The sequence below is a fragment of the Protopterus annectens genome, chromosome 9.part0 (assembly GCF_019279795.1).
Source record: "Protopterus annectens isolate FY-2018-M chromosome 9.part0, PAN1.0, whole genome shotgun sequence".
Lineage (NCBI taxonomy): Eukaryota > Metazoa > Chordata > Ceratodontiformes > Protopteridae > Protopterus > Protopterus annectens.
Genome location: NC_056743.1, coordinates 1525195823 through 1525210989, shown reverse-complemented (window position 1 = coordinate 1525210989; position 15167 = coordinate 1525195823). Strand labels below are relative to the sequence as shown.

Below are 15167 nucleotides of genomic sequence, written 5' to 3'. Positions count from 1 at the left end.
AGCTTCTTTTTAGAAGCAGAGTAATCCTGGCTTTCCCAGCGAAAGTGCTCCCTAAGAGTATGTAGGGTTTCACCAAAAGATAAATCCTCTTGGGGGGGGGGGGGGTCAGAGGGAATAGAGTCCTCTGCATCAGAATCCTCACAGGTAGATAAGGGTAAATTCTGATCATCAGAGGAAACAAAAATTTCAGAATCCTGGTCAGAAGTATCATAAGTAAATTCAGTCCGAGGTCTCTTAGAGGGGGAAGGTTGGCTTCCCCTGATTAAAGTAATAAGGTCTTCAGCCATTCTTATCATTTGTTCTTTAGGCATCGAGGCCTGACCATGCGGTCTGGGCGCCAGTTTTCTAGGCATGGTTCAGGTTTTAGGCCTTGAAGAAGAAGATGGCATCGGTTTAATATGCAAGTCAGTAGGCCTGAATACACACTCAGAAGCCGGTGCCTGCACAGCGGCTCCGGATCCATCCAAGGTAGAGACAGCCGCAGGTTCCACAGTTGAAGCATCTCGCGGCATATTGGACTCCGAATGGGTCTCAGTAGAGGCCTGCGAATCTGAAGTAGCGGGTATCAGGGGCTGCGAAAGCGCCTCACTGAGTACCGGTGAACTGGCGACTGGTTTAGGAGAAGCGTCGTCAGCAGCTTTGGACCTAGGCGGCCTGTCTCTGTCTTTAGCTTTGCGTTTTTTCAGAAGTTCGGTAGTCGGATAGCTTACCGAAGATATATCTGGATAACTGAACCGAGTACCAAAAAATTTAAAAGCATAAATATACAGATGACGAATAGTTCATTGCTTAAATAAGGCACAAAACCGACAGCGAGGTACGTCGTGGTCAGGGCCTAGGCAAGGAATACAGTACGAATGAAAATCTTTGTGAGGTATTTGCTTTCCACAAGAAATACAATTATTGACTTTTACTGGCATCATTTTAAAGAAAGAAAAAGTTTCCCCAATGGGGTACTTAGCTTTAGTTGAAGACTTTGGTTCTGAAACTAGAAAATGAAAATTTCAGGAGTTGGCCGACCGGCACTTGTGAACTGCTTCTGCTTCGGGCCCTGCACGGCAAGAAAGACTGATGTAATGGCGTTGGCTGCATGCTTTATACCCCTGACTACCTGACGTCATGGAAGATGAGACAGCAACCGACGCAGAACCCAAGACTTTGATAATTAGGCCGACTGAGGGCTACTGCAAGCAGATAACCCAAATGTGATGACTGCAACAGTGAAACATGAAGAACATCACCCGATCTTGTTAGCGAGAAACGAGATCTGAGGAAATCTACTATGGTATGATGGGATAGGGATACAGTCATGAGCCAGTGGAAGACCTCGAGCTATTTCTACATGGCTGTCGGAGCCAAGGATCAGTTCCGAACCCAACCAGTGAAAGAATGAAGGTGAGAAAGGACAACACCACATCAAGTAGTTTCATTAGCTAATAAGAATGAAACTGTTTGGAATTATGGTTGTTTCAAGGTTACTTTCCACTAAGTTCTATAAGACTGACCAATAGCCACTGCCCAAAAATGATAACATTAGTGCAGTCCTCACAGGAGTACAGCACTTCAGTAAGGGGGGATATGACACAAGACTACCTGTACAAATAATAGAAGACTCCAACATGCAACTCATCACTAATATCCGCAACAGAACTTACCAGTAAAACTACCTTGTTTTTAATGGCGTCAGTCCCAGGCATTTTGCAAACAGTGATGGATGAAGTGCTACAAGGTTTCCTGGCATATACTGTTACCTAGATGCCATCAGTGTAAAGGGATAGGAGGATGAGATGCATTTGAAAAATCCTAAGGCTATTTACAAAGATTAGCAGATGTGAGTTTATCAAATCAAGCATCACATATTCTGGTAACACCACTAATACCCAAGACCTATCAAAGCTCCAGAAAAAATTCCAGGCAGTGATAAATGCCTAAAAACCATAGAACATGTAATAAATACAATATTTTTGTTGGTTTCCTAGTCAGCCACACTGTTCAATCTACTAAACACACAATTACAGACAGATAGCTGGCAGTGGACAAGATGATGTGATGAGTGCTTTTGAAAGGCCAAAGAGGCAGGCACATCAGACACTGTACTGACATATTACAATTTGTTCCTGCAAAGTTAATATATCCTGTGATACTTCACCATGAGGTAATAGTGCAATTATATCACATATACTGAAGGATGGCACTGAACAGATGGTGTTTTTTGCATCATGATCCATAACATTATGTATAGAGTGAGCAGGGAGCTTTCAGCCTGGTGTGGGTTGCCTATCTGTGTAGAAAATAGCATTTATCTTCATTATCAACCACCAGCCTTTGCTCACCATTCTTAATCCACACAAAGAAATCTTCATAATGCAGCTGCAAGGAAGCAAAGGTTGCCAGTTTTCTGTGGGGGTGGGGGATTGGGTGTAAACACAAAACAGAGTTAAAAAGAAATCAGAATGACAGTGTAGATTAATAACATAAATACACACACATACACACAGTTATGTGGTGTTAGGCATCTGCTTCTGTGCTGGCAATTCGATTATAAACATTTTGTGCAAAGGATTTGGAACATTACATTGGATAATGAGACCCTGGTAGTTGTTGAGACACCTGGACTTGTATTTTAAAGTAATAAGAACTTCAAATATTTATTTGGAAGAAGTAATACACTGAGTGTTGACAGAGAGTAATATTCCTAGTAAACCAAAATGTACTTTTTGCTTCTGGGGTCTGTAAAACAGGTAGGTACATAAAAAATAGTATATACTGTGTCAACCCAGTAAGTGAAAGAATTAGAAATGTGAAAAGTAAGGAGATATTTAGTTCTAGGACAGTGATGTATATGGTTTTGTCCAGGTTTTTATACACAGCTCTAAGCCCAGTAAGATAAAGAGTTAGTAAACACATAGTAGCTATCAGAAGAACTGACAACATCAATACACTTTATCAACATAGTACAGTTTGTGTAAAAATAGTTATGCTTTAAATTTCATGTTTTGGAGTAGGTAGATACAGATTTAAGGGGAGGGGAAATGAGACAGTGTTTTTATGCTTAATTACATTTGCAGTTAATTTTCAATGACAACGTATTCCCCACTCAGGTTTAAATGAACATAAAATGTGTTTTATAATTGAAATCATCAGTGTAATAATCATGTGTGGACGTCAGATGGTGGTATTGAGCAAAGCAAGTTTAGGTTTCATAAATTTAGTTTTGCATATACTGTTCTTGTGTTTTTAAAAGATTCACTACATATTGCTTTCTGTAATATTTTTCATTTGTGACATTTAAAGAATTATATTGTTTACATGTGACACCTGAATAAGATTTATTGAGAGATATTTTACATTTACATATTTTATGGATATGGAACTGCTATGGTGCAATGACTGCATCTACTATCTGATGAAGTTCTCATCTGTAGCAACAAAAGTGTTCTCAGTATACAGTATTTTAATAAACTGTGGGTACAACTTTAAGTCTTGGTAGTTTTTTGTTTTTCTTAACTATATTGATCATGGCTAAACATCAGTTTTGCTTGATTTAAAAATAATAAATCACCATGGTAATGCAGGAAGACTGTACCATTTAAACTTGAAGGACCAAATAACCAAGGGATAGTTAGGGGCTCCCTTGAACATGTTCATTCTGTTTCACTGAGCCTATCTGCATCTGCAATAAGAATTCAGAAGAAATCTTACAGGGATCCTATCCTGCACTAGGTTTACCTTCAACATCATGGATGAAGCACACAAAAGAAGTCATAGCTTGAGCCACTCTATCAATGGTGAAATGAACTCAAGCCTCATGCAGAAGTTAAACACTGTCACTGTAATCAACATTATTCATGAATATAAAAGGAACGGGAGTAGGTTGCATACCTCTCAACTGTCCAGATTTTTGCCCTCCAATTTTTGGTCTATTCCTCATAAAACGTGTGGTTTTCTGGCAAATCACTATGATGATCTGAAGATTGAAGTCACTAAATATTAACATACATTTGTGTTACAGACTTCAAATCCTTCAGAAAATGTATGTTAACACAAGCCCTGTTACTCTAAAACTTTCTAAGTTTGTAAGAGCAGTATTTGAAATCTGTCTCTATTTTTGGGCCTTTGTACCCCATTTTGTCAGGCTTTGTCCAGATTTCTTGCACTAAGAGGTTGAGAGGTATGGTAGGTTATTTGCGCAAAGTCAAAAAGAATGCATTAGTACACATCATTTCTGTGGTTTCTACATATAGTCCAGCACATTCAATGGCTTGTCACATACTATGTGTGAAGTTAGTTATATTTAAATTATCTGTAAAACATTAGCACTCCACCCTTGGGTATGGCCTACCAAGCCACGATAAAGGATTTACTAAGCTTTGCAGGCCTTGTCATGAGTAGATGCAATTACTGATGTACACCACCTCTTTCCACATGGTGTGAATATTTTGTGGAGCTTTTTTGAAAGAAATGGAATGCCAGAACAACTAGTTCTGGACAGTGGGCCACATTTTGTAGCTGGACAGTTTAAAGACATTTTTAAGATGGAGTGGTTTATCCAGATCTTGAAGAACACTTCATGGACTATGTCCATGTCAAAGTTGAGTCTAAACCAAAGGTTGCTCAATTTCCTACTGGCAAAATGGAATGTCACACATGTAAAAAAGGCATATCTTATGTTATTCTTGGGTCATGCAGCATGTTTTAGCTTGGACCTTCTTGTACTCAATGCCAGGGGACCAGTAGATAAGTACAGGAAGGGAAAATGTATAAGTTTGCATTGTGACAGACTGTTCTATCTTTTGGGGTGAACATCGGTGGTCACATGGGAAGATCAAGGAAAGACTGGGGCATCTACCATACACACAACATTGGGAGATACCATGTGGATAACTTGATGGGTAGTTAGATGTCCAGGTTGAGGAACAGATCACTAAAATGCTAGATACACACACTGTGGCTCCAGAGCTACTGTTTGCAAAGCTATGTAAATGTTACAGCAGTGCTTGTCCTTGCTCGATCACCACATGCCCTGTCAGAGTACCAGACCAACCCATCTACATTGGAGAAATGCTACACAATTTGGGTAGGAAGGGGACCTTTACATCAGTGTCCTATTGAAATGTCAGGTCTCGCAACATCAAGTCCAGAAATGAAAAAAAAAAGCAACAAAAATAGTAGAAAAAAGTGAATAATGAACACTGCAATTCGCCTTTAAACTTGTTTTTTGCAGGGGTGGCAAGACCCCTTAAAACCCGAAAACATATAAACCAATTCCAACATTATGATACTGCAGGGAAAAGGGAATATTCAGAGAAATGACAATATCAGACTTCATACATCATCAGCAGCAGCTCCCTTTTCCCCATTTTTCTACATGGGGTCAGGGTATCATGTTAACTGTCGCCAACTCTCTTGATTCAGTGCCACACTCCTACCTTCTTCAACACTCATGCCTGACTGTCGCAGATCTTTTTTCAATTCACCTCTTTGCTGGACATCCTCACTTCCTCTTTCCTTCTTCCTGTCTGTCCCAAATCTTCCTCACCAGATTGTCTTCTGCTTTTCTACACGTGCCCAAACCACCATAATCTGCTCTCTTTGATCTTTTCTGCAATTGGAGCTACTTTGGCTTCTGCTCTTATGTCCTCATTTCTTCGTCTGTCCCACAGTGTGCATCCTATCATGTTTCTCAGGCACTTCATTTCCATTACCTCTAGTTTCTTCAACTGTTCTGCCTTCACTGCCCAGGTTTCTGTACCATACAGTAGTACTGGTCGCACCACTGTCTTGTACACCTTACTTTTCAGCTTCTTTGGCATTCTTCTGTCATAGACTACACCTGATACTCTATGCCAGTTGGCTGCAGCCCCTCTGATTCTAGCTCTGACCTCTATATTCAGACTACCCTTCTCCTCAACCACCCCTCCCAGATACTTGAAGCGGTTTACCTGTTCCACTATCTTCCCTTCTATCTCTACTCTCAACTTCTTCTGATTTCCCCAATTTGCTGCCATTACCACCGTCTTATCTGTGCTTAGTTTCATCCCATGTGCCTTCAGATTTGCATTCCATTCTCCTATCTTTTGCTGAAATTCTAGCTCAGAGTCTGCCTGTACTGCCACATCGTCTGCATATAGCAGCTTTGTTAATCCGTCCCCTCCAACCTGTTTGCTAATGTAGTCCATCACCAGTATGAACAGCAGTGGGCTCAGAGCTGAACCCTTATGTACACCCACACCCACCGGAAACCCCTCTGTGAGACTGAACACTGTCCGTACTTGAGTCACTGGGTCCTTGTACATAGCCTGCACTAATTCTAACAATGTTTCTGGGACTTCAAACCACCGCAGTACTGCCCAGATCAACTTTCTTGGGACCTTATCATATGCTTTCTTCAAGTCTAGGAATGCCCAGTTGGACTCTCTCCTCATCTCTAGCTTCTTCTCAAATATCTGTCTCAATGAAAACATCGGGTCAGTTGTGCTGCATCCTGATCTGAATCCAAATTGCTCATCTCCCATCTTACATTCTACTACTCTGTGCATCCGTTTATCAATCACCCACTCCAGAACTTTCATGCAATGTGATAGGAGTTTGATGACTCTGTACTGCCCACAGTTGTGGATGTCCCCTTTGTTCTTGTACACTGGCAGGAGTATGCTTATTCTCCAGTCATCTGGGATACGCCTTTCTCTCCACACTGCTATTAGTACCCTCAGGAGCCATTTCTCCCCTATCTCACCCAGCATCTTTATCATATCTGCTGTGACCTCATCTGAGCCTGCTGCTTTCCCTAACTTTATCTTCCTTAATGCTGTTCTTACTTCTTCTAGGGTGGGCTCCTCTTCTTCTCTCATCATAGGCTGTTTCTGGGGCAGTACAGCTTCTGTGGGGTTTTCTTCATTCAGAAGCTGCTGGAAATTCTCCTCCCATCTGCCTTTGATGTCCTCTGGGCTGGTGAGCAGGTTGTTGCTGGCATCCCTTATGAAGGGTGTCTGACTATCTTCTTTATCTTTCTGTCTTTGCCTTGCAACCTGATATAGTTTCTTTGTGCCCCTTACTGAGTCACTTTCCAGAAGTTGGTACAGTGCCTCCGATGCCCAATTCTTTGCTATTGCAACTTCTTTCATAGCTTCTTTATTAACCAACCAGTAGTACTTCCTAGCCTGGTCAGTCTTTTCTGTCTCCCATTTCTTCCTGCACTACTTTTTTCTTTTGATGACTTCCTGGACTTCTGCATTCCACCACCAGCTTTCCTTATGTACCTTATTTCCATACCTGGCTCAGCCACATCTTATCTGTAGTCCTAACACATGCTGTTTTTAGGCGCTGCCATTCTTCTTCAACTCCACCTATTTCCTCCTATACTTGGGGTGCTAGAGCCCTGAGTAATTCCTTGAACTGTTGTACTTTCTCTCCAGTCAATGTCCAGGTCTTCAGCCTGGTCTCTGTTGACCTTAGAGCCTTCTCTGACCACTGCTTGCAGCTGATTGTGGCAACTAGTGGTTTATGCTGTGGGCCGACTGTTTCACTAGGGATGATTTTGCAATCATGGATTCTGCCCCAGTGCCTTTTCCTTACTAGGAGGAAGTCTACCCGAGTTGCATGTTGACTACTCTTGTATGTGATCTTGTGACTGTCTCTCTTTCTGAACCATGTATTGGCTACTATTAAGCCATTTATGAGACATAAGTCTAGAATGGCTTCTTCTTCTTTATTCCTGTTGCCCCTTAGTGCACTTCGTACATGTATGTCCAGATTTTTTAAGTTGCCCATTCTATGACTTAGCAGTGCAAGTTGTGACATTTCACATGGTTACCATTAAAATTACTTAGCAAACAAATCTCTTCCAGGGTGCTAAGTACCTTCTCCTACTCCACAGTGCACTGTGTAGCTTTTCCTTTCTAGAGCAAAGGTTAGCCTTGCCAAAGAAAATAATATAACTACTCTAAACCTTATTCAAAATGGAGAAAGGATGGCAGGGACATTATAGACAATGGACTTATTAATCTTGTGATATAGTAAGTACTTAGCTTTCATTTTTAGTAATTCACAGTGAGAGGTCCACTCATTACAGCATACCCTTGACAAAGGAAGTCCCAAAGAAAGATCTTGAGATGGATATCCAATCCAGATTGTAAAATTATTTGATATCAGCAAGGATATTCTTAGAGACCTTATGGAACAGTTTATTTTAGTAAACAAAAAAAAAGAAGAAAAAAAAAACATGGGTGCATTTGCACATGAACTTGATTCTGTGCATACATCTTAATTGGTGGTGCACATTCATGCAGTGAAGTAAGCACGCTACAGAATCTGAATAAGAAGGGGAAAACGACAGGCAAGTGAATGTACTTGTTTAGATTAGATCTACGACATGCTAATTCTTTATAAAACACAAAATAAGGACATTCTGCAGAAAAATATTTGGCGAATGTTTCTGGATTGGTGAGAAAGGGTCTTATAGGTGGCAAACTTTAAATCTGCTGAACCAGGCATTTCAAGAGTCTGTTTTTTCAGAAAAAGGTACAAGTTCTATGGGGTGCTGGACCTTGCAGTTGATATCTCAACAGAAATGTGATTTTGAGAAGGGCTCTGCATACTTTTAGTGATTCTAATGAACTTGAATTCTAACATTAACAAAATTTAGAAATGGCAGCCAAATGTAATTAAAGGGATGAAAAACTGAGTCTAGTTTCAGAAGTATTTGCAAGGATGTCTAATACCCCAGGAATAGAAGCTGTAAAGGGATCCAATCCATTTGCTCTAGCACAAACGTAAAATGTGCCTATTTGTCACTGTACTCAGGGACTCCAATCCTTGGGAAGGTGCAGGATAGACTCTGCATTTTAGGGACAGTGGCTACCATATTCAGGCTTTTTTCAAGCAGTGTTGTTAGGTACCTTTAAAATACGCACAAAAAGTGTAAGCATCTAATAAGAATGTTTAGTACCTCAAAAGACCTTCTGCAACATCCAATGGGGCAAAATACCAGGTCAGCTGGCCAGGCACCAAATTAATATATCATCTCCAGGATTTTCTCAAACATAGGGGTCATGAGGAAGGGACACAGAGGAATCAGCATCTCCATTATTATCCATATCAACTGTGGATTATTAGGAGGATGAATCCATATTCTTCTTCTTCCATGTAGACCTCTCAGGAATCTTTGGCAGGACAAATTCCAAAGTTGAGGAAGATCTTCCCTTTTCAGATAAAATGCCACTCGAAGCTCTAGAAGGACCACAATCTGTCTGTCCTGTATAACAGCTTGTTGAACTTTGGGCCAAACAGCATGTCTCAGTAGTGCAGAGGGCAATGCTGGAATCAAACTGGTTATGACTTAAAGGGTACAACAATACCAGTGGTTGTATAACACCAGTAGTTGCTGGGCTGTCTCAGAATGGACACTGGCACCAAAAAATGTGTTGGCTTTGAGGTGATCTATGTTAAGAACTTCAGCATCAGGATCAATGGTCCAACACTGCCAAGACTTGGAACTCTCTACCACTACAAATCAGGGTGCAACCTAACAAAACCATCTTCAAAAAACAGCTTATTTCCCAACTAAACAACTCCTGGACATACAACTGCCTAGCACCTGGCTGAAATATTCTAACTCTTTTCCACTACCAACTATCCAACCTCCTCTTTAAAACTCCCACAGATGCTATATATATTATCACACGTTACTTGCCAACTCACTGCCACCTACTCCCCACTGTCCCATCTATACCCACTAACTCTCCCTTACACTAAGTTGAAAAGCTTTCCTTTAAAATGTCAATGCACATCATATAAACTTGTCTATACTCTCCTCCTTTTTTAGTTTTTCCTTTCTTGTTTTATCTTCAGTACATCTGCAAGATTATCTCTACTAAACATACTGTATGAACAAAAATCATATGTTATTACCTGCTATACATTTAATTGTATGTCTAAACTACTATGCTTATGTAAATATCTTATGCAATCATATGTTATTACCTGCTATATTTTTATAACTGAATGTGTAAATATCTTATGTATAGTATGTTAGCAATTGTTTTGGAGCTTTTCTCTCCGGGCCTCCACTGAAAACAGACAGCTCTGTCCAGTCAGACCTCCCCGGTAAATAAATGTAAAATAAATAAATAAATAATAAAATAATAGCTAGTTGTGTTGTGTGGTATACAGAGATAAAGCTCTGTATATGGTGCAGGTAAGATAAGTTCCAGTAATGGCTCAGGTGCCTTTAGCAGTTAGCTGGGGAGAATAGGAGTGAGTTGGCTCACTTATAATCTATATAATCTGGAGGAAGAAAGTGGCCCTGGCTCATCACATGGTGGCTGTCTAGCCAAAGCACTAGGTGGTTCATCAACTGCAGTCTGAGCCTACAGAGCCCTAATGAGTGCCTTCCATCAAGAAGTTGTAGGAGCTCAGCATGCAGAGGTATATTTCCCTTTGGGAGACAGCAACAGTGGAGTTCAGATGAGCTGCCAAAGAGGAAGGGAGTAGTCCCAGGGGGGATAAGGTAGGTTGCCACATTGGACCATCAACCAGGCTTGTTCTTTTCCACCAGAATCTTGCTGGGTAGTGGAGGGCTGATTAGGATTCCTGAGCAGGAACAAATGAGCCACAGGACTATTGCCTATCCCAGGAATGCCTGTCTCCCATCCCTACAATGAATGAATGGAAGACTGGGTGCAAGGAGAGGAGCCATTGGATGACGTCCTGTCATAGCTCTCAACTGTCCAGATTTCTGCAGGATATCCAAATTTTTGCCTCATATTTTGGTCTGTTCTCAAAAAATTATGGTTTTCTGACAAATCACTGGGAAATCATTGAGGACGGAAGTCAGAAAATAATGGCAGGTGTTTGAGTTTCAGACTTCATATCCTTCAGAAAATTAATGCAAAACCTGTTATCCTATCAACTCTCTAAGTTTGTAAGGGCAATATTTATTTTGGGGCCTTTGTCCCCCCATTATGTGTGTGGCTTTGTCCATATTTTTTTTTGTTCTAAGAGCTTGAGAGGTACGGGTATTGTAGGCAGCAAGAAAAAAAAAAGGATCAATGGTCGCAACACTAGCACTAAAAAGGTAGGAGCTGATGTCAGCACTGATGGGTTAAGCATTAGTCCTGAAGTCCATGCTTGGACTAAGAGGTTTAGCACTGGTATCACTGGCACTGACTGCAGGGTTGAGGCCAATAATATTAGACCAAGACAATATATGCCAAGATGGATATCACAAGTTTGACCACTGACACAAGTTGTGTTACTGGGACCAGTGATGGAATTTTCCATTTCCTAGGGTTTTGGGAATAAACAGTGGTTAACTTCCTGTCCCTTGCAAAGAAAGTGGAGGGATACAGGTACCAGAGAATCATGCCTGAACCTTGTAGAAAGCCAACACAAGCTTGTCATATTCAAACTCAAGACAATGCAGTGAAGGTTTTGCAGTCAATGGTTTGGACTCTAAGAAAATGGACACCATTTTGTTTTGCTGCATTGGTTAAAACAGCCAAGGGTGGAGATTTAGTCTAAACAGGCAAGGGAGAGACAGCCTTTTCATTTACATTAAATAGCAGTGTCACTTGTTTCCTGGTAGGCTTCATGACTCTAGAAACTACTTCAAGTAGTGGTGATGAGAGTCTGCAACATTTAGAAAGCTTATACTTCTTTTTAGCTGCTGTAAATACAGGGATCTTTGAACACTTCAAAGCCTAAGAAACAGTAAGTCTCAAGGCCAAACAAGAAGGTCCCAGCTCATCAGTTTTGTTTATTAGAAGTCTGCTGTACTGGCAATGAATATTTTATAGAAATACTATTGTAACCAATCCTTCCTATGCCTCAAGGTATGGGAAGAAAATTTGCAAAATATTTAACAGTTGGAGGAATGATGACCTTTGGCCTAGGGAGGATTTTCCTTCCTGCAGGCACACCTATGAAAACTTTGTCTTGAACACAGGGGAGAATCTCAAAACAGCAATAATAGAAGAAAAACAGACGATTAATAAAGGTAGAACAGTAACAGTAGCATTAATTATAACTAAAAAAATACAACTTTTTGAAGACAAATGATAACACCCATTTAAAACAAAGTCTGTGTAAGGAAAAAAGTACAAAATATTGTCACAATGTGACAGAAAACAGGCTCAAGCCCAGAACACAGAAAACACAAAACTGATAATAAAGTTCCCTGACCTAAGGAAGAAACTGCCAGATACGGTAAATAATATGTGAATAAATGCTTGCAAGGATAAACATAGTAAAACTACTCACTACTTTGTTATAAAAACTTTGAAATGGAAAACGCAGCATGGCATGCCTTTCAACTCTCCAGAATTTTGCAGAAATGTCCGGATTTTTGCCTCACAGTTTAGGTCAGGTCCACATATATTTTGTGTTTTTCTAGGAAGCACAAATATAATGACAGGCATCTGAGTTTCAGGTTTCATATAAGAATGCATGCTAATATAAAACTCTAAGTTTATACAATTTAAAACGTGTCTTTGATTTTTGGCCTTTATTCTCACATTATTTTTGTTTTTGTCCAGAATTCTAGGGCTAAGACATTGAAAGGGTTGCAGCCTGGGGTCATTCATCAGTTCACACAAGCACTAGCCCAACAATGAAGATCTAGAGAGAGCGAGATATGCACTGCATTATGGTATAGAGAAAGAAAGTACTTGGCCTGGAAACGTTTTGTTTGTTAATACTTCCTAACACCTACTGCCTTCATCCTGTAACTTTTCAAGGATGGACCTACTGTTTCCAGAGCTACCAGAACTCTCGTAAGAGGAACAGTGTGATGTTGTTGCACAGCAGAGAGGAAATGTAGTATACCTATACCTTCTCTTGAGCAAATAAATAACTGACTTTTCTTCTGCAACTGCACAGCTGATTAATGAAGTTAACTAAAGAAAAAGAGTTCTGTTCTTGTGCTATTATAGCAATAACCCACGCCTGGGTGTGGGTAATGCTAAATTTACCCACGGTTGGCATGGTTTGGTCCCGAGGGCGAAGCCCGACCAAACAAAGCCAACCGTGGGTAATTAGCATTACCACCAGAAGTGGGTTATTACTATTATCATGACATTATTTAAGAAAAGAAACTATTACTTTTCTTAAATAATGGCATAGTATAATGCCTGTTTACTGCCCTTCCGCAGATGTCTGGCATCGGCAGTTCTGATGTACTGCGCCTGCGCGTACATCAGGCTGTGAGCAAAAGCAGCGGAGAAAGCAAGATCTCCGTTGCTTATTTTAAACTGTCTCGCTATGTTAAACTCATTTAACATAGCGAGACATAAAACAACGGAGATCTTGCTTTCTCCGTTGCTTTTAAAGCACTATCTCGCTATGTTAAATGGATTTAACATAGCGAGACAGCTTTAAAATAAGCAACGGAGATCTCCGTTGCTTATTTTGAAGCTGTCTCGCTATGTTAAACCCATTTAACATAGCGAGACAGTGTTTTAAAAAAAAGAGTTATACTAATGGAAAAAGTCGGCGACGGACCTTTTCCATTAGTATAACTCGATTTACAACGGGCACGCTGGCCAATCAGCGTGCACGTTTTGGGGGGGTCATGGTATAATAATTGATTTTCCACAGTTGAGTAAAAGGCTACAAAGGTCCTCTTCCCTGCTACTGTAATAGGAAGATTAAAAAACACAGGGACTTAAACATGGGATGTCAATGTTCTAAGAAGTAAACATGATTATTAATGACATAACATACCATTAATCCATGATTACAGGGCATGACAACTACATGTAAAGATCACCCACCGACAATATTAAGCAACGCAAACATGATAGACAGCAGGTAGGAATGCAAAAAGACAGAGAGAACAAAAATTGTGTTTGTTTTAAACACTCAGTACATTATTTGCCACATAGGTACTAAACACAAAATTCAGATTTTAAAGGTTAGTAGATTCCTAAAACAAATTACATTTAAATCTGTGGCAGGATAGGACACATAAAACCACATCACATTAAAAGGTGTTGCCATCATCTGATAAAACAAATAACAGCCTGCTAACAGAATTACATATGGTTCAAATAATGCTTACCTTGGCTGAGGCCTTGCCAATTTCATCTATGACTGTCTCCATTTGTTGATGGAAGTCTACTCTGTAGTTAAAATAAATACATAAATGTTAATTTCCTTCACTGTTGAAGGCATTGCTGCAAGTGAAATCTCTCCCCAGCCTGTCCATGGGAAATGTGACAGAATATATTATTGCACAGAATGGGACTATACTACTCCAACTTGTATTATATTTTAGAGACATTTATTAACAAACCATATTACAATTACAAAATTCTGCTATGTCTATTTCATCATATATTCAGTGTTAAGGCACTATCTCAAAAGGACTATCATTCAGTCTGAACATCAACACATCTGCAAATACCTACAAACATATCTCTGGGTACAATTCACGTTGCTTTTATGCCATTTGATGGAGTTGTTCAATATAATGGTACAAGTTACAACTGAATAAATGTTCAGTTTTACACTTATAATAAAACTGATGTTTCTACTATGAAACCTCAAGCAACAAAATGCCGAGAAACCAAAATGTCATAAAAAAGAAGTTATGTACTTACCATAACGTTCCATCTGTGTTGTCTATCTTCATTTCTCTTTGACAGATGGTCCGGTACTGATATCGGAACCAACTCGGCCATTACTAGAGCTCATGCCAGCCAAAAACTCTAGAGCTTCACCACCCACAATCCCTCTCTCACAATTACCTCAGATCGAGTTTGCAGAAAACTATATAAACAAACACACACACACACACACACACACATACATGTATATGTATATATATATATATATATATATATATATATATATATATATATATATATATGGGTTCTCTTTAGATGATCGAGTTATCAAAAACTCGAAACCCATATGGTTGAGACCATATGATTGAGTTTTTGGAAACTTGAAAATCTAAAGTGAATAAAAAAAAACACAAAACATTAAAACGTTTCTGCAGGGGGGTAGCCCCCCTGCACCACCACACCATCTCCTACTCACATATACAAACTCCGAGATCGCACTACAGCAAGGACATGGGAAACCTCCCATTCTGTGCTTCTGCATACAGCGCGGAATGGGAGATTTCCCTTTTCTTCGCTGTAGTGTGATCTCGGAGTTGGTATATT

The 15167-nt window shown here is 39.9% G+C and overlaps 1 protein-coding gene across 1 annotated transcript in view; it reads right to left on the bottom strand.

Annotated features, from left to right (window-relative positions):
• ATAT1 (alpha tubulin acetyltransferase 1) overlaps positions 1 to 15167 on the bottom strand; it is a 920612-nt gene that overhangs the window by 792268 nt on the left and 113177 nt on the right. Inside the window, exon 2 of the mRNA XM_044084476.1 lies at positions 14057 to 14117. Within this exon, the coding sequence (XP_043940411.1) occupies positions 14057 to 14117 (61 nt within the window). The remainder of the gene's footprint in view (positions 1 to 14056; positions 14118 to 15167) is intronic.